The sequence below is a fragment of the Xiphophorus maculatus genome, chromosome 13 (assembly GCF_002775205.1).
Source record: "Xiphophorus maculatus strain JP 163 A chromosome 13, X_maculatus-5.0-male, whole genome shotgun sequence".
Taxonomy (NCBI): Eukaryota; Metazoa; Chordata; class Actinopteri; order Cyprinodontiformes; family Poeciliidae; genus Xiphophorus; species Xiphophorus maculatus.
The window spans coordinates 18,079,475-18,099,755 of record NC_036455.1 but is presented as its reverse complement, the minus strand read 5'-3'; the positions used below and the strand labels follow the sequence as shown (position 1 = coordinate 18,099,755).

Sequence of the window (20,281 nt, the reverse complement as noted above, 5' to 3'; positions counted from 1 at the left end):
AAACTGTTATTACAGCCATAATTCTCCTGCTGTACCCTCATTTCTCCTCTCACCTTCCTCTCCACCCCTCCCGTCCTCTCTGCTGCTCCGCGCTATAAATAACACACTGCCCGCTTTTACTGGAGGTAAAACACTGAACACCAGCGTTTAATTAGCGCAGCCGAAACAGATGCTGGTGTTTCGGTTTGGACGCGGCGCCGTGGTGTTTGTCGAGGCGAGCACAGGGGGGAATTGTTTGGGTCGGTCGCGGGACAAAAGCAGGCCGGGAATGACAATGCTGCTCTGAGAGAGCGGGGCTTATCCCGGCCGGCAGCGTGGATTTCCTGCCTGCAGTCTGCTTTTGAGTCCCATCAAACACACATGGTCTCACACACAGGTCCCTTCCTGAAGGGTTTGGGTCGCTCTCTTTCAACCGAGTCAGTCAAACCAGATCAGGTTCCAAAATTCACTTAAGTTTTTGCAGATTCTGCCATCCCAGATGTCTGTTGTTTTATGGGTTTTTTTAACTTAAATATTAGAATATTTTGTTGAGCTACTATTTGTTCCACTTTGTAATTTTCCCTTCAGCTTACAATCATGAAATACTTGTGTTGATCCATCATACAAAACCAAAATAAACACTAATGGGACAAAAATATGAAAACAGCTTTAACACTTTATTTGACGGGTTGTGAATAAGACGGTCATAAACATGACGTAACAACCTGACATGAACATGAGTAAGTCTTCATGAATATTTATGACTGTTGTCATAAAGTGTCATTCGGTCAATCATGACACTTTTAATACAAAGTTGACATTATTCAAAATGTCTTTGTTACGACAACTTGACATTAACCAAGAAATCACGATCCGACATGAATTTGTTATAAACGTGTTACTGATTAGACTTTAAAAATTATGTAGCTTTATGTTATTAAAGCTACAGTTTAATCGGTAATACTTTTATAACAGATAGTGTTATAAAAGTAAACGAATAATGTCAACTTTGTATTAAAAGTGTCATGATTGACCGAATGACACTTTATGACAACAGTCATAAATATTCATGAAGACTTACTTGTGTTCATGTCAGGTGTTATGTCATGTTTATGACGGTGTCATGACCGTCTTATTCACAACCCGTCAAATAAAGTGTTACCAAAACAGCTTTTCTGTAAAGTTGTTTTTTAACCTTTACAGAAAAAGTTCTAAAAAACTTTAAACTTTTTAAAAGTTGTTATGCTTCCTTGAACAGTTAGGTCTATGGGCTATACAAGACATGTTCCTTACCTTTTTTTTATTTTTTTATTTTACCTATGGAAAATTATCCTTAGACAAGATTTTAGTTTTTTCAGCTCTGCCTATTTTGAGCTCCTTTCAGAACGAGCCGTTTTAGGGCCTCTTGTCACTTTAAATCCGAAAAAAAACGCTGCTTGGCCACGCCTCCTCTCCTCCCAACCCAAACGGTTTAACTCGCATATGGAAATGGCTGCAAACAGATGCTCAATTATACAATCGTACATGTTTGAAAAGCAGAAGTGCAGCCTCGTGCACAATCAGCAAGAACGCAGCAAGTGGCTTCTGGACGTTAAAGTCAAGGACAAAACGCTTATGTTTTCCAGCAGCCATTGTGCAGCGCATACAGTGGTAAAACCAGCCGACTAAATGTTTTGGAGCACCACTGGGGTTGCTAGGCGAAGGGTAGTGTCTGCTGATTTGTGACGTTACATTTGCAACGTTTTTGAAATGGCTCATTTTCTCTACACCAAAATACGTGGATTTATTGCCAAAAAACAAAGAAAGAAACCAAGTAGTAGAGACCCAAATGGGAAGTACAAAAACGTGCAAAAGTTGAACGTAATGGCAGAATCACGCTGTGGAACCACTTTTTTGAGCACTGCAGAAACTTATTAGAGATGATGAGAAGATGCATGGAGCAAAATGCAGGGTGAGAGGGTCAGTCTTGATGTAACCCACATCTTCCATTAGAATTTGTGATCATGGAGAAATCTGTTTGTTCCAGAACTGTGAATTCCAATGAAATACCTTAAAATCAGCTTGAAAAACTTGAAAAGCTGTTCGGGCGACGCGCCGCGATCGCTATTGTTTGACCAAATGGCATGACGTACAACCTTGTAATCCTCCACCAACAGGAAGGAGGCTTGTAAAGAGGCATCCCCTGTGATTGTAGCAAAGAGGAGCCGATTACCTAAGGAGTGACTGGCGATACATTCCCCAGTAGGCTCACGGTGTTCTATGGGTTAATGATTTTGTGCCTCTCTCTCCACACACACACATTCCCAGAGGGACCTTTAGCAGACACACTGAGGATGACTGTTTTCTTCTCTATTGCCATGGAAACGTTAAACATTTCAGTCTGTTAAACACAAGTCGACGGAGCTATGACTCATTTTAACCCCTCCCCAGCTCGGCCGCTTACAGTACCGAGCCCGCTGTCGTCCCGCCCCACGCTCTCCCACACACACTGGGACCAAAAAAGCAAAACAAAAAAACTCACGTCAGAATCCTCACATGTCATTAATCATCTCACTTTCATAACCTGCCAACAGGTCTGATACATGGGGGGAGTTAATTAAGTTTTAATTACTTTAAATGGAAGCAGAATGGCGATCCGTCACCCCAATCTAACAGGGACATAATGGACACAGAGTGCATTCATTCTCTCTTGGCCGAAAATCTTCCTCAGAGTTTTCCATTGTTTGCCAATGGAACAGGACAAAAACCGCTTCTGGCTAATGCTGAGTAAAAAGAAGAAAAAAAATCGGATAGAGAGGAGGCGACCTGAACCATATGAGATCCATGTGTTGGAAGATTTCTTTTTTGCCTCGAAGGTGGACTGACAGTAATGGGTTGAGGCGATGTGTCAGAAATAGCCCAGGAATCCCGACGGACAGGTAATCTGCAGCCTCATCCCAGCAGCTAAATGAAGACATTGACCCACAAGTCGGCGGCTAAAGATGGCGCAGACGGAGCCAATTAGTCTTTGACCAAGTTCAGCTTTTCAAAATGTTTCTGGCACAACTTCACCCAGTCCCACGGTGCATGGAGAAGGTCACAGATCTGCTGAGGTGACAACTCAAGCAACACTTGAAGGGCCAACACACAACTTGACGAAAGCCACAAATCGAAACACGTTGGTATCCCAATAAAGTAGGTTTTTTTTTAGGACTTTAAGTGTTGCTGGAGTTTTCACCTTAGCAAACGCTGCTTTTACAAAAAATAGGAAGTGTTTGGTGTGTTACAGCAGGAATTCAACCATCCATTGTCTATAGCCAATTGTACTTACAAGGTCCGGTGCCTATCTCCAATAGCCATTGGCTTAAAGGTGGAATTCACTCCAGCCAAAAAGTTGGCACATTAAGAATTGACAAGCTATTGGGATTCTGACTTCCATGCAGGAAACTCTACAAGCCACGTTTCCATTGCAAAAGCGTGCAAAACTTTGTTGGTATTCCGCTAATGTTGGAAAACACAATTTCTCAATCGCTGTGTTTCCATTACATAAGAAACGCAATTAGTTTACTCACGCGACAAGTCATTAAACAACACGCGCCGCCACGATCTCCCTCACTTCCCGCCCTTTCCAACTACTTCCTGTCGTCGTCGTCGTCGTCGTCTTCTTCGTGGTTTAGCGCCAGCGGCAACATCCGGTTGTTGATCATGTGACTCGTGCGACGTGGCGGAAAAAAAGTGTTTCCATTAGAGTTTAGTGAAGTTAACCAATTTCGATACTTGCCCACAGAAAACAGCTCAACCTAGAGCCAAAGCTTTTTGTAGAAATTGTTTTGATTCCATTCAAAATGTCAAATTGTGCAATGATACGGCCAATGGAAATGCAACTACTACAAACCGGTCGAAGAAGGTACTCTGGTTTCTATCTATCTATCTATCTATCTATCTATCTATCTATCTATCTATCTATCTATTGTAATCAAACCAGCCATGTTGCTTCAGTAACCACTTGCCTCCAGCCCCCTCATCTCTGGTGTCGTTGCCCACCAGCCCACCCACCCAGCCCCATTCCACAGAGCAATCTGTAATTCATGACAGATTTCTTCCACAAAGTTCGCTTTAAACATGAATGCAAGCAAAACATGACAGACTCACAGGTAACTGGCCCCTTGTGACTCACCCTACCTGTCTCCCTAATTACGTGTGTGTGTCACATTTAACAAGAGGTGTCAGGTTTCCTCTGGGCTGCATGGGGTCAGGGGACAGCGTCAGGAAAACTAAACATCTCAATTGTAATCTAGTAGTTTTCTTGATATATTTGATTCAGACTTTTCTTTTTCTCCCACAAAATAAATGCACAACTCAATCTCAAATCAGCAAACACCGCCGCCTGGCACCGTAACTGGAAAGAATTCAAAAGGCGAAGGCGCAAAAACGTGCAAAAAGCGCAGAAGGAAAAACCCACCGAAAAGCTAAAAAGTCAGTTTGGAATGTGGAGGGAAGCAGGCAGCGCCGGAGCTGCGGGGCCGACTGCAAACAGCAACGCGAGAGGGTGGAGGAGAGGCTGGCTCTCGGGCAGAGGGGTGGGACAGGCTGTTTCACAGAGCATGCAGCTTCATTCACTCTGCTAAAAAACACACACGCACACTCGCCTATCCCTTGGAAAGCTGTTCTCTGGCCGAGGGGGGAAAAAAAGCAAGGAGCAGCAGAAGGAGAGGACAGAACGCTTCGCTGAGTAAGTTGCTTAAGATAGTGTCTTTTGCAGATTGTCATGCAGCAAAAGCAAACATGTTTGGATTGCAACGACAGGTAGAGGAAGCACACAGTCGACTCTGACCCTTTTTGATTCTGCTTTAGTCAAACGGCAGGCTTTTCCTCGCTCTCTTTCTGCTCTTCCAGCTCATCCTCAGTTACTTTTCTGCTTGTTTGAGCCGCATGTGCGCTCGCAAATGCGACGGTACAAAGATCTGGCTTGCCTGTGCAGGATGGGTGTGGGAGGGATGTGAAAACTTCAGCTGGACAACGGGAGCATGCTCAACGCAGTGCAGCTGGAGTCTGGTGTCTGTTTTTTCCCCCTCAGCCTGGGTTATTTTCTAGCTCTTCTTCTTGACGTCTCACTCGCTCACCCCTTCCCTACGCCTTCCATCTCCGGCTCCACTTTGTGTGTCTCATCCTGCTGATCTCACTGTTATCCCAGGTGGTTGGACGGTCAGGAAGAACTGACACCAGGGGAGAGGCCAGAGAGTGACTCTCATCGAATCCTGGAGAGAAATTTCGCACCCGGTGAATCGTTCCAAGCGGAGACAACTGAAGGGAGTGTTGTGGGGGGGAAGATATCTACCCACTGGGACCAACCTCACAATGTCCCGGAGGAGGTCTACAGGTGACCTGGTGCCCAGGGACATCTCTGAGATCTTAGCCAAGGAGGCGAGGGCTCAGCGTGGACAGAAGAAGTCGGGAGGCTCCCTGGGACAGGCCTTCAGCTGGTTGAGGAAGAGCCGGAGGAAGAAGAACCTCGGCAACGGGGTGAGCCGTACTCCCACCGGGGTGGCGGATAATAAACCGGGACTTCTCAACCACGACGCCGCGAAGGGTTAGTGTCCCTCTCATGCCGTCGCTTCTCTGTAAATGCTTCACTTCACTGCAGCTTCGGTGTCATGATGGTGTTGTAAACCTGCGACGATTTTGAATGTTGGAAACATTAAAAAAATTAAGAAAGTTCCCCATCGGCTAACACACACACAGGGCAAACTTCAACACGGACTCTTCCTGCCGTTAAAGTTACGGAGCAGATTTTCAGCATGAAGGTGAAAAAAGCAAATCCAAATCTTTCTTCTCATAGGGGTAAAACGGTTTGTTTTTATGTTTTGTACTAGAAAAACTTGCACATTGCCCTGTGATGGACTGGTGACCTGTCCATGGTGTACCCCTCCTCTCACCTGTTAACCACTGGAGATGGGCACCAGCACCCCTCCCAACCCCACTAGGGTTAAGGGTGTAAGATAACGGATGGATGGAGGGAAACACTTGCACATAAATGATTCCAAGAGGGGGAAAAAAATTATTTTCAAGGTCATCGTGTTTGGTCTTATGATACTTCTCTACAGGTCAATCAATACCAAAAGTTAATCTGTTTCAGTACGTCAGTTCACCTATTGAAACGCATTGTTGTATAGATTATAGGTTAATTATGTAGACTGATGTTGTCAGGCCATTAGATCTGTAAATTATGTCGATTTTCCACTTAGAGCTCATGAAAGCATAACATTTAGCATCATTAAATGCTTACTAAGGTACTTCAAGTCAGACAGCTGCATCAGAACGCATGTCAAATTTATTGAAAGATGCCTGTATATTTATTTTTTAAGGCCCCTTTTGCCATTTTACACTTTTATTCCAGACCGAAACTTTGTCATTTTGTCTGTTTCTACTCTCATTTCATAAATAATCTGTTAGGTAATGACATACTTTTACTTTTTCCCTCATTTCCATTGATTATTATTATAATAACTTTAGTAAGTGACTCTTATGAAGTATATAGGTGTATAGGCTTCGGTGAGATAAATAAGATGGAGAAAATGTGCTTTTTTTGGGCACATCCACGATTACACCTGTTTGTTTTGTCTTTTTTTATGTTAGTGAAAGTTTCACAATTCACAAAAAGATTTTGCTTAAAAACACACACACACAATTTATCTCTTTCTTAAATGGTTAGACACAAAGGGAACTGTTACGTTTGAATCTTATCACTGTTACTGGCTGACAGGAAGTACGCCTGTGGAGGTTTTCTCCATTCACTGATGGTCTGTCGCAGCTCGTCATTGATGTTCCTGTAGCAGTTACTTTTTTTCTTTTGTAGATCAGCTATTTTAAGTCTTTCTCGTTTCTCTGGCAACTTTGTTGTGGCTTTTCTTTTAATCGCAGCCCTCTCGGTGATGATTTATATCTGAGGAATGTGTTGGTAAAATGTAAAGAGGGATTTATTCTTGGTCAAGACATCAGTCTACACATCTGTATTTTGGCCAGTGACTCACTGATGCGACTCAGGGGTCTAATCCCCTTTTTTCTGTTTACTGGTGCGTTTGCTTTTTCGGCAGCAAAGAGATTACCCACACTCGCCATTTCCTGTTTTTGTTCCATCCCTGTAGTATTCCCTTTCTCTCTTGTCGTTCTGCGTGTGCCTGTGTGCCTGTGTGTGTGTGTGTGTGTGTGTGTTTGTGTCATTGTCATGAATTCAGGACTTTTATTGACTTGTCCAACCAAAACGACGGGCTTCCGTGATTCATCAGTATCCTCAACCTTCTGGATGGATAACAGACAGCGTCTCCTTTAGAAGCCAAAGTTGAACTAGTTAATAGTTTAATAACTTAATAGTGCTAATAAATCCTTAGCAGAGGTCAAAGGCTGATGCTGAAAATGTGTGGGAACCATGTTTTTTTGGCATTTTGTGTCAGGGATTTTTCCAGCGTGAGCCTGAGAACACGTCAAGAGGCATGACAGGCAACAGACTGAAGAGGCCAAAGTCAAATAGGACAAATTGTATGTAGGACTTCCAGCTTGTTCCCTGAAGTCATTTTTAGATTTAGGTGAAGAAACATTGCATTAAAATACTTGGTTCAACTCAATGAACCCCAGAATTCGTTCACTGCTTTCCTGTCCAACTTAGCTGAGCTTGTACATAGAGGACCGATCTGTATCGCTTCCTCTTCTTTGTGGTTTTAGGCGACCTATCTACCCATACCAATGTCACTACCCCACACTTGGCGAATCAGAAAATAAGGCAATTAAACACGTTTTTCTGGTTTAGTTTACGAGCCTGTGGTCTACAACGCTGCAGACCTGGAGGTCTTCTGAGGGTTGGATTCCAGCGAGAACAAAAGCAACTCTTGACTGCAGTGAAAATGGCACACGGAAAATAGCACTGCATTTTGGAGAACGTCAGACTCTCTGACTCTCGTGTCTGTTTTTGTTTGTAATAAAAGAATCAGTGCTGAAATGGTTTAATATTTGACTTGCAAATTCAAGAAATTGCTTTAATAGAACTTCACCGACAACATAACGTAGGCTAAACAATGTCATACAGAGACACGCCATTCGATACAAGAACAGATGAGGAGCAAAGTTATTGACATCTATCTACTGGTCTGGTAAAAGTTACCAAGTCATTTCCAAGAGTTGGGGACTCTAACGAGCCCACAGTAAGAGCCAAAACACATAAATGGTGAAAACTGTAACAGTGGAGAACATTCCCGGGTGTGGAAATCCTTCCGAAGTTACTCCAAGAGTACGTCGGCGACCAAAAGTAACTTCTAACCCAAAGTATCCAAGGGAAACTTCTGAGGCCAAAACTCCCTCTAGCCAAAAAGAACACAACGTGTTTCCTAAGACTTTTAGGAAAAAATTACATGGACTGATGAGACGGAGGGAGAACTTTTTTGCAATTGCAGCTGGTCTAAAACAAACAGCATTTGAGTAAATAAAAAAACCCCCACCATGCTAGCGTTTAGACATGGTGATAGTATAGTGTCAGGTTGCCTTTACTCTTCAGGATCTGGGTGACTTGCCATAATTGGTCAAACTCTGAATTCTGCTCTCCAGCAGAAAACGAAACCCAGGAATGTCAGGTCATCGGTGTGTGAGCCTTTTAGAATGGCCTCCTCATGCAAGCTGTACATTATCACTACAAAGACGTCCAGACTCCGAGCTGCTTTTGACCATTCATAATCACAAGGGGAGACAGCAATACGCCACACAGATGTGATTTTTCAAAAATAAAGCCCACAGAACTTGTGGCCAGTCAGTCTTCTCTTATGGCAGAGCAATAAGAGGACAGTGGCTAATGTTCAGACCTTTGTGGAAATAGATAAGATCAATGGATTAGATCACCTTCACATTTCAGTATCGGCCGATTGCCGATCACCCGAAATTAAGGAGGGATGGTGTACCCCTACTTCTGATGCAGGGTGGTTGCTACATTTCTTAGCAAGACAGGGATATTAAAGAGGTTGGCTGACTTTTCCTTCGCCTCAGTAGATTGACCTCTTCACAAAACACATAGAGATGGCAAAAAGTGGCTCAGTCCCAACTGGCGTTTTGGAAAATTGGACACATGTACAGTGTGGTAGCAGCCATCAACAATGCCGCAGTGACATGTTCCCTTTCACCAGAATGTCTTAGAGTTTGCGTAAGTGTGCACTCTGGTGAAGTTTGTACTTTAGAGATTTGAACTCTTTCAGGCTCCCTTTTGAGTGTCCAATATGTTTGCAGGACATTAGATTTTTCTTGCCATGTTGTTACATGAACTAACTAAAATGGTCAACTTAATTGTGTTTGTGTTGCTGATTTTCTACTTTTTCAAATCGGATCAGACATTCGTTTCTCCCTGAATCTCAGTGAAGCCAACTTGCTGCTCCTCCTGTCAACGCTGGACGTCTTGATTCGCGTCTGCCTCAGATGCGCCCGCTCTGCAGTCCGGCTTTGATCCATCAGTTAGACGGCGAAGGTCCTGTTCAGTTTGTCCGGTCTGTTTTTACGTGCTGAATTCCTCTGAGCCGTGCGGCAGAACGCGTCAGCGTGCGTGTGTGTGCGCGCGCGCGCATGCACGGCGGCCGGGATGCCAGATTGGGCCCAGAGTTATGCGATGCAGGGGAGAGATTACAACGAATCACAAAGCCCTATTCAGCCTAAAGAGGACTCTTAGGGAAGCACTCTCTCAATGCTTTTTTAATTAGAGAAACTTCCCAGAGCAAACACACACACACACACACACACACGCCTACAAGTCTCGCAGTCTTCACGTTTTCATCAAACTTATTACTTTTTTTTTTTTTTTAAACAATTTGCACCTGAAAGTGTTTTGTTCTGCACTTCACGTTGACAGCTACGGGCGCGAGCGCGGATGTCCCCGCGTGGACGGGTGCAACCCTTGTATCAGCGGGTGTATCTGTGTTTGTGTGTCAGCCGCATATTGCCGGGGCTTCAGGGCGGCGCCCGCATTCATTACATCACCTCTCCGAGCATAAGGCCTTTCACAGAAAGCGCTGCGACTGTCTGCTACGTGACGCATGGCGCTGTTCGGATCCTGATGTCACTTTCCCATTCCCGCGTGCGCGTCCGTGTGCTCAGACATGGTCTCCTGCACGCGTAGGGCTCTGCTCTGTGTGTCACAGACGCAGGCCTTGTAAAACCGTGCTGGTAATGCATGCCATTCCTTTTTGCTTGGGTTTTCCTTACGTGCATGTGTGTGGCTGCCACATCACAAAACACGGCCGGGGTGTGTAGATTTACAAACTGTAATGCAGATTACAGGGCCTGGCGGAGCAACGGAGCTGCCAACGTCTCATTACGCAGACAACGTTGTATATAGCTTTTAGTTCTATTACAGGCCACAACTCAGAGCGGCTTTAATACAGTTTGGCAGGCTAAGGGCAGCGACCGAAAGTGTGCCGGCGTATACAAGTTTAATGCAACCCCGCCATGATGTCCCTGTGCAACCATCATTCACCACACACACACACACACACACACACACAGCGGCAAGCCAATGAGAGAGGTAATTTTACCTGGGTAAGCAGATACCGCCGACCCTCATCCATCACCGCAGACCTGAAGGTGCAGCTCTTAGGTAAATGTCTCCCAGCAACGCGTTACTGTGGCAGGAATACAGCAAGGCAACAATAAAAACCGAGACATTCATCGTCCTTAAAGGCCAAGACGGTGAAGGTTGTGTATTGGATTGGAGTAAATCTAAAACACGCCCTCATCAGGGTGTGGCACGGCAAATGTCAAAACATACTGAAAAATGGTTAGAGCCATTTTGATGGTTGTCTACTTCTAACAGTGGCCTAGCGGCATTAAAAAAAACAATGATTTTTTTTTTTTTTTTTTGGAATGTGCTTTCGCAAATAAAATACACGTTTCAAACTCTGATCACATTTACTGTGGCAATGGCTTTTAAAGAAAGAGTCTGCATGTACAAACTTTCAATCATATCTTTTGAAGATATGGTTGAAAGTTTGTCTTTATTTATTCAGCTTTGGAGAATCTGTCCTAAAATTTGTTTGTTTTTTTTAGTTCTTAAATCCGGTTCACATTTAGCCGAAAGTTCTACAAATTCACTATTGGTTACCACACTTTTATGAAGTCTAGATAGAACCAATATTTTTTTTTCAATTAAATTTGTCTGTGGGACTCATTGAAAATGTTATGTAATATTTACTCCATACCAGTAGGTGGTGCCATCATTATAAACCACATAAAAATGCAGATGCCTTAGCCGGGCTAAATCAGTGCTGGGCAAAACATTCTAAAACGTCTCGTAGCATCACTGTAGTTTCTATGACGGCACTTTTTTACATTTTATTTATTTAAATTTTTTTAAAATAATTTGTGGGTAATCAAATTGTCAGAGGCTAAATATTGTGTTGATTGAATAGGCTCCATAGCCATAAAGAACTGTGAAGTAGCCTTTTAGTTTAGCGCCAAAAGGAAACTCCAGATTATAGGCCTTAGCATTGCTAGCAGCTAACAGTTAGCCAGCTAGTTGTGGTACTAGTTACTACTACCAATTCAAGACTGTAAATGTGTAGCCATTTCTCCCAGTTTTATGAATTTAACCACTGAAAGCACATGTGATTGATTTCATGAAAGACATACTGTCAGAAGAGTTGATAAACAGTTTACACTTTATATTCTCGGCAGCCATATTGAAAAATAAACTTGGAGACTTTAGACTTTCCGAGTCGGGATTCTCTCTTCGTTTCATTCTTTTGCATTTTCCACTCAGAATGCCAAGATGTCAAATTTGTCAACAAAACATGGCAACTCGAGAACTACTTCCTTTCACACTTCAAAATAAGAGTCTCAGACATATGGTTTCAAGGCCGTCCAATTAAATAGCTAACACCTGCTTTATCACACTAAGTCATCCTAATGACAACAGCGTACTTCATCTCCTTGAAATATTTTGACCATGTTTGTCTCCTACTTTTTGTTAGCCCTACTTTTTAATTCACTGCAGATAAGCCTGTTTCATAAAAGCACATTTAAACCGATCTTTGTCCACTTTTACCAAACAGAACCCCAGATGCAAACCAAATAGACATCATGGGCAGTTCACCAAATTCCTGCAGCTTTTTCTTTATAGGGTTAGTGATAATGTTTTGTTTCATTGGACATGCAGGATGTTTGAAGTGGTGGAAGAGCAGCTGGAACACATCAGCCTGGACTGAGGGAGTGGGTCTCTGTTTAAACTGAGATACACAGTTAATTTCCCCTCAGGACAGTCCGAGTGTGTGTGTGTGTGGGGGGGAGGCTCTTATGTAACACGGATTAACAAATACACCTGTTGAACTCTGCTTATTCCTTCCCACTGAGTCTCTCTGTGTGGAAAGGGTAGGCGACACAATGACAGAACAACCTGGGAATTCAATCCGTCTTTAGCAAAGTAATCGTCAATCCTCTGATGATTTCTGCATGTTCGAACTCAAAGAAGTGCTGCTTAATCGTCTGCGTCTCTGGGTCTCTTGTGTCTTCACAAACGCGCGAACTCTGATGTTTATCTCATGCGGCTCAGGGCGCCTTACGGGAATTGTCGCAACATCGACAATTGGCAGTAAATTTAGCAGTGGTGATGTACCTGGGCGCCTCCCGTTGCCCCCTGCTGGGCTCGCGGTGGTAGTGCGTGTGTGTTTGAAGCGCACACCTTAGAGCAGGGGTCTCAAACTCCAGTCCTCCAGGGCCGCAGACCTACAGTCTTTAGATGTGCCACAGGTACAAAACACTGGAATGAAATGGCTTAATTACCTCCTCCTTGTGTAGATCAGTTCTCCAGAGCCTTGCTAATGACCTAATTATTCTGTTCAGGTGTGGTGCAGCAGAGGCACATCTAAAAGTTGCAGGACTGCGGCCCTCGAGGACTGGAGTTTGAGACCCCTGCCTTAGAGGGTGTGCAAAAAAGGCACGCTTTGCAGAAGCTTTGACTGGGCGGATGATTCTCTCTGCTGCTGGAGATGATTAGCCTTTTGGGTTTCATCCCCTTTGAGGTTCACTGAAAATGCTCTGTGTTGAGATTAGACCGACGTCTTCGTCAACACCGGCGCCAGTCGCCTGTTTGTGCCGCAGCGTGTCGAGGGGATTAAGTGATACCTTATATTCACATCTTCATGTTCGAGCCCAGCTTAGGCAGTAAGTCCAGACGCAACGCTGAGGTTTGCACTGCTGCTTCGGAGGACTAGAAGTCAGGAATCCACCTGAAACGTAAAGAAAAACGCAATAACTTTCCTTGAAACTTTCTTTCCTACGAGATACCAAAGGGAAATGTGTAAGCTATTTTTCATCCATGCAAAAACGTTCAGGATTCTGCATCGGAAGCAGTTTTACTTATGAATGCAACACAATGGGAGTTCTCCCACTACTGTCAGCTTTTTATATTTATTTGGTTTTAGAGGAAGGCAAGAATATTTTGTAATCTGGAAAGAAATAAAATAAATAAGCAATAAATTATTTTGTACTGGGAGGAAAAGAAAAAAAAACAATATCACCAGTCAACAAAAGATAAATACTTTTTGTTGCCAAGTACTGTATGCATCCACTTAAGTAATGTGAGGAATGGTCGTTCAAAAGGTTAACCAGAGCAAAACATGTTTGCTGTTATCCTCCATTACATAACATCATAAACTAAGATACATTCAAAGTTGTGGTTCTTGCATGAAGAGAATGTACAGTCCACATATTTCTTGTAATCTGTTCATGAATCAAACATATTCCACTCCTCTTCTGGTTCAACAGCAACCTGAACTGCAATGGCGATGGCGGCGCTTTGCCACTAGATGGGAGTACTGAGTTGACTTGTTGGCTTTCAGAACTCGTCCGTAAAGACATGAATCAAGGTCAAACGTTAGCAAAGGCAGCAGAATGACGGATAGAAAGATGCTTGCTTTTTCTTTCAACAAGTCTTCCCGCGCCGTTTACGTCGACCGTGTTGGAAAGGCGCAGAAACAGAGGGAAGCATTCACGACTTTTCACGCTTCTAACGGTAACCCTGACAACCACTTTCCCTGACAGCAACCTGTCTCCACACCGGAGTCCTTTAATGTGTCCACACACACACACACGCACACACACACACACACACACACACACACACACACACGCACACACACACACACACACCCACACACACACACACACACACACACTGTTGTTCACCTGCGAGTTTCTTGCACCTGTCTAATGGTGACATGTGTCACAGACTTTGATGGTTTTCCCATTGAAATGGATCTGGGGCATGTTTTGCATGGCGCTTTGCAGCTCGGGGTGTCTGAGTGCTCTCTCTCTCTCTCTCTCTCTGAGGCGGTTCTCTACCATCACAAATGTACTGGGCGCGGTTCTGCATTAAGAGGCCGCATGATAGCAGATCACTTTACAGCCCAACACCAACGCTGAGTAACGTCCTGCACAGATACATCCCCCTCTTTCTCTCTAAGCAGCCATGTTTCACCGTCAGAAAAACTCTTCCCGCTTCTCGGATTAACAATCGATACCAGAAAAAAACAAGGCACTGGAAATGTATTCTTGCCCCACACTGACTAAACAAACTTTTAATGGTAATTAAATATATTAAGTAGTTCCTTCTCATTTTTACTTAAATATTCTGGTGTGCTTGGAAAGTGATTTATCGTAGTTGTATCATCTGGTAGGATTTATTTCAAAGTGAGTAAGATTCACCGATCTGTGAACGCAAATAAGTAAATTTAAGTCACAAAAATGTGAAGCTACTCAACTTTTTCATGTAATCTACCTTTTGTGAAGAAAAATTTATTCATTTTACTTTTTTTATTAAGTACATGTAACAAAACGTAAAATTTACTTAATTTATTCAAACCTATTTAGCTTTCTGCTTAGCATAATTTACAAGATATAGATGTTTGGGTTTTTTTTAATACACTTGCATTCATGGTGTTTATATTCAGTTTGCAGTGCAAACTGTGTGAGGTTTTTTTTATTTTTAAATGTGAATCTGACACATCAGTTTTTCAGTGAACAACGCGGTCCGCCATCACTGCGAATCCGCTTTACTTCTCAATTTCATCTCCTCTTGTTGTTCTCAGCACATCAGAGACGTCTGGGAGAAAAAACATGAACATGGCGTCCACTCTGATGAGCGCGCGGCTTCATTTTCTCTCCCTGCCTCCGGCTCCTGGGAGAAATCTCGCGTTACACATGGAGGTCAGAAGCTGCGACTTCCGTCCGGAACGGCGCGCGTGTCATCTTCGCTCTCCGACGTGATTCTGGGTGAATGGTGTCGATTCAGAAGCTCCAGAATGAAGGTCATGGCGACTGAATGGCTGCACCGGCTGCGAGTGTCAAAAAAAAATATCTGCGAATTACAGGAACTGCTATATTTGCATTTGCGGAGCCTCTTAACCATTGCACCTTTTGACGTTTTTTTGCTTTTTTTTTGTTGGTGTGTTCAACTACATCTTGTTCACTGGATTGTCTGAATATCACAAACTCCAAAGTAACTTAGAGGGTCAGTATTATGTAACATTGAGATCTACATCATGTTAGAATATTATTATTCATCAAAAACATGCCTGGGGTTTTGCCTTGATTCTTTCATGCGTGTTTGAGAAATCCTGAAGTCTCCTGCGGCAACCACTCAGCTGTGTGAAACACCTCTGTGGATCTAGCTCTGCCTTGAAGACACAGCTCCTCCTCACAGCCGCAGTTTCCAAGCTTTCGCCTCACAGAGCGGCCCGCCCCTGCGACTCCCCCAATCAGCTCCTTCAGACTAGCCAGCAGCAATTAGCAACCACCTGGTGGAACTGCTGCATGTGCTGCAGCACTGGTAAAACGTCGTTAAACAGTTAACAGAGGAGCAAAGTTGTAACCACTTCCTGTATTGCAGTGGTTCCTAAAGTGTGGGGCGCGCCCCCTAGGGGGGGGTGCAGTGCCATTGGGAAGCGGTATGGATGAATGGGGAAAAAAAACAGTTACACAACTGTGTTTCACTGTAACAGGTTGTTTTGTTGCAACCTGAAGTGTGAAATAAACTTCAGTGGAGTTTGAAAACAAAATATGTGTACAGGTTTATGTCTGGTTGAACGATGTGTGTGCCCAGTTGATTTTTTTTTTTCTTTTTTGGGGGGGATTTTATTGTAATCCAAAGGGGGGTTCCAGAAAATCTTTGGGAACCACTGCTGTACTGGAAAGAGCATGGTTTCCTTAAAGAGACAGAGACCCAATTTCAAGGCATTAAATTACAAAGTGAAATTTCTTTTATTTATCACAACTAAAGGTAAAATAGTTTCTTGATTGTGCTCTGAAAACACATAATGCTTCCCCTTCAAAGTAAAGTACCTTTATTCCTGTTCTTAGATGTTTGAACAATCCTATTAAAAACCTGGTTTCAAGTATGGACAGATGGACAGAGCACCCAGCCAAAGTTTACGCTTAAATCCAATCGAGACGTTCTGGCTGGACTTTAGTACCGTTAGACACATGTCCTGCTCCCCGAAGTGCTTAATTTCAAAAGCCTTGAAATAAATTCAGGAGCAGCATCTCGTTCAAATGAGAAGATGCTTCCGTCATAACGCGATGTAAAACCCGTCAAGATGAGAAATTCTCAATTTAATGAGATTTTTTTTGAAAAAACGACTTAAAACATTTATATCTCATTAAAACCAAAATATCTTCTCTTTTAAATAAGAAAGGGAGCAGCATTAAAACCAGCAACGCCTCTTGGGATTTTTGTGTGTCGTCTGCAAGAAAGCAGGCGAGAAGAAGCAGAATCCGAGGGAGGAGATTTATGCCTTTTTAAAAAGTCATAATCTCAGAGAAGCGTGTGCTTATGTCTTGTTAACACTAACAAGACATAAGTTACTTTTATTTGTAATGAGAATAGATATCAAATTCATCTAATTTTAACAAGAAACTTAAGTCGCAGCGAGTTTTACATAACCTGAAAGCTTTTTTGTCGTAACGACAAACTGCTCCTGAATTTATTTCCCATCTCTGGCAATTAGACACAAACAAAACCGCTTCCAGGTTTTCTTTTTTATCTGCCAAAAATCACACCTAATTGCCTTTTCTGTTTACCAACATCGACTATGTTGCGTTGGTATACGGCGGAAAATTCCACAAAATCCATTTTATATAAAGCGGTTGCTAACAAGATTGGTTTTACTTAAATGGGACATATTGTGCACATCAATAAACGCACATTGTTGTCGTAAATATGTCGGATTTAGCAAAAATGCTAATTTTGGTCAAGTTGGGACTTCCATCCACAGTCCCAACTTGACAAATGCGAGAAGGTCCAAACGGGTTGAACGTTTCTGAAAGCCACCGAAGGAGTTCAGCTTTAAAAAAGAAAAGACACTGATGTGATGGTGGGTCTCTTTAAAGAAACAAAAAAACAACCTCAGGTTCCAAAATTCCCCATTATCTTTTTCGTGTAGACCATCTGGCTCCGGGTCTGTATTTTCTCCAAACGTAGTCGGAATGCTCTCATCTCAAAGCCAGCTTTGATCGGTGGGACTGGCTCTCTGGCCTGCGTCTCCTCAACCAGAGTCTGCATGTGTGCGTTCAGAAAAATCACAGCGCATTATTAAGCACGTCGTGGCTGTTTATGGGTTTCACGTTTCCGTCGGACAAGCACGTTTGATGTGCCGCTCTCTTCCCACCGGTTCACCTTCCCTGTTCTGTGTGTGTGTGTGTGTCAGAGAGAGAGAGACACACACACAGAGGAATCTGGGTTCCTCCAAGTTATGTGGACATGACCTGCCGGCTGCGCTTGCAATGTTTGGCAGCACAAACAACCGATCGCCTCTGACGCCGGGATGGTGGGAGGAAGAGGAGCGTGTGAATTATTGAATGATCCGTACGATGGAGCTCAGCGTGAGAGAGTGCTCAGATGTGTGATGGCGCGGTTTGAGAGCGCAGAGAGGCTGAGGAGGAGTGGGAGTGGCACACACACACACACACATATACAACACACACATGCGTGCAACACACTTGTGCGTCTCAGCATTGGATGTTGCCATTCCGTCAGCGGCTGGATGCACACGAGCAGCTGGGTGTCAGCTTCGAGACGCTCGACTGATTTGAATGCGCTTGTGTGTGTGGGTGTGTGTGTGTTTTTCCTCTGCTTTCTTTTCTGGATCCGCATGTTTAATAAGAGCTCTTGTAGGAATGATGTCAGTAGGTCTGTAGCTCAAACACTCAACAACCCGGTGTGTTTGGAAGGGTGGGATCGTCAGGAATGGTTTGACCGGCGGGATTGAGGAATGCCTTGCCGACGTCCACTCAAGCTGGTGAACGCGGACGTAAAGTTACCAAGGAGTCAAGATGCTGTAGACGCACTTTAGGAACGGCCCCAGTATGGGGAACAGCATCCAGACGAAGAAGAAGAAGAAGAGCACGTTGACCGAAGAGGGCTCTCCGTCGGTGACCCCGAGTCCCAAGCGGCAAAAAGCTGCAAGCTTTCGTCTGCCGGGACATGTGGACAGACAGAGTCCAGGTAGGAGGACAGCAGGAAGGAAGGAGGAGTTAGTCATCTACAAAACAGCTTTTCAAAAAAACAAAAAAAGATAAGAGTGAAGTCATCTTATGTAGTTTGTTGTGTCTGTTGGTGTTTGTGTGGTCATGTGAAGACCTGCTGTAAGCTCTTTTTGGTGACTTCATTCCCATGCTGACTCTATCTTAGTCAGCTTCAAGCGTCCCTGCTTATTGCACAGGCGTACAAAAGAATGTGTGTGTTAGCAAAAGTGGATTGTTTCCCCTCCCTCTTCTTTCCCTGTGTTTTGGTCCACTGGTTTGGACTTCTTGCTGACAAATAACTAGTCAAGCATTTTGCAGGCCGAGTCCGACCACATCCTCTTCCTTCCTGGTGCTAACACAGTCTGCTGGACTCGATCTCAGCGCAAATAATGGGAATCTTTTTTTCCCCTGACTGTGTGGAATGCCGTACCTGCTATGGAAAACTGATCCTTGTCTCTCTGTTAATTGTTCCCGAAGCGACAAAAAAAAAAAAACACCACCTGAGGAACTGGTTCAACACAATCGCACATTGACAGGCATGCAGAGATTGTGAGATAATGCTCAGCGGATGTGAATTGTTTTTGCACTCAGGTTCTGCTGACGTAACCAGTTTCTCAGAAGTAGATTTCCATTTCTCGCTTCTCAGTTTGTAGGAGGTGGACGTTGGTCGTTTTATTTGGGGCTGTCAGGGGTTTGGCATGTTTTTACTGCATCCTTCAAACAGCACACCTAACGACATAGATGTGTCTCATGTAGAAATGCTGTTGTCCTCTCAATATGTGCTGCATATTGTAGTGTTTGGAGTATTGCCGTATTCCGGAGGCTACTATTATGACGAGTCCTCAAGAAAGAGGTTATTTAATCGAGGTTTCACAGAACACAAAGCAAAAGCCCAACACGTTGTTCTGATTTCAGTTGACTTTTAACCTTCCACTCCTTCCCCACTGTGAGTGAAGCCTTACCCTGCAAAGTCACCACCTATCAGCAAGATTGCAAGACTGAAGAGCGTTCCACAGTTAAGATTACTAACTGGACATACGTGAGGTCTACTGAATTCGCACTCTGCTAGCTGATAATATATTTGGCAGTTTGCATGAACTCTTCCTGCCCTTGATGCCCACAGCCGATGTGGATTTAAATGACTGGCTCATATTGGAACGGAAAGGGCAACCTTCAAGCAGCTGACGAATGTCCGAAACTCAACAGGCGAACCCACTACAAACCAAAATCTGAATTTTAACACCTTTTAAAAGGCCAACGTGTAACAAATTAGTGAGAATTTGTGCAAAATTTTCTCAACATTCACATTTCAAATGTGCAAAATTTCTACTAGCAGGACAGGCACCCAAACCAGTTGATTGTAGAAAGGCAATGGATCAGCTACTCTCTACACAAAACTAATATGGACATCACCAGGCAAACCCGGAAAGCACATGTATGGTTCTTTCTGCAAGTCAGACAATGTGTCCTTGGGCCCAGAAACACAATAACAGGTTAATGTCTGTGGATATGTGTGTGATTATCACCACTTGTTGCACTCTGTTCACTTCCTCTTTCACTTACAGTTTACACAGAAACATGTGGAGTGGATGCATACGGAAGCGTAGCTTTCTCAATTTTGTTGGTAATGGAAACTGAAGGACTGAAGCCTCTGAACATGGATTAGTTGATGGTATATCGTCTCTTTGTTGTATAGAAAGGTTAACTCAAACATTTATTTCCTGGACTGTTATTGAGTCAGTTTCAACTCCTTTGCAAAAATTCTAGACAAGATTAGAGACTT

At 43.6% G+C, this 20,281-nt stretch overlaps 1 protein-coding gene across 5 annotated transcripts in view; it reads left to right on the top strand.

Moving 5' to 3' along the window:
* The first annotated feature begins 4,529 nt into the window (after positions 1-4,529).
* The window catches only part of kiaa1522 (KIAA1522 ortholog), a 42,973-nt gene continuing 27,221 nt past the window's right edge, over positions 4,530-20,281 (top strand). For 3 of the 5 annotated variants that reach the window (XM_023344780.1, XM_023344784.1, XM_023344779.1), the window contains exons 1-2: positions 4,530-4,690; positions 5,153-5,548. In XM_023344780.1, coding sequence (XP_023200548.1) covers positions 5,317-5,548 — 232 coding nt within the window. In that variant the 5' untranslated portion in view covers positions 4,530-4,690; positions 5,153-5,316. Of the gene's footprint in view, positions 4,691-5,152; positions 5,549-17,992; positions 18,479-20,281 lie in introns of those variants that run through there. The other 2 variants (XM_023344782.1, XM_023344781.1) reach the window with 1 other exon arrangement.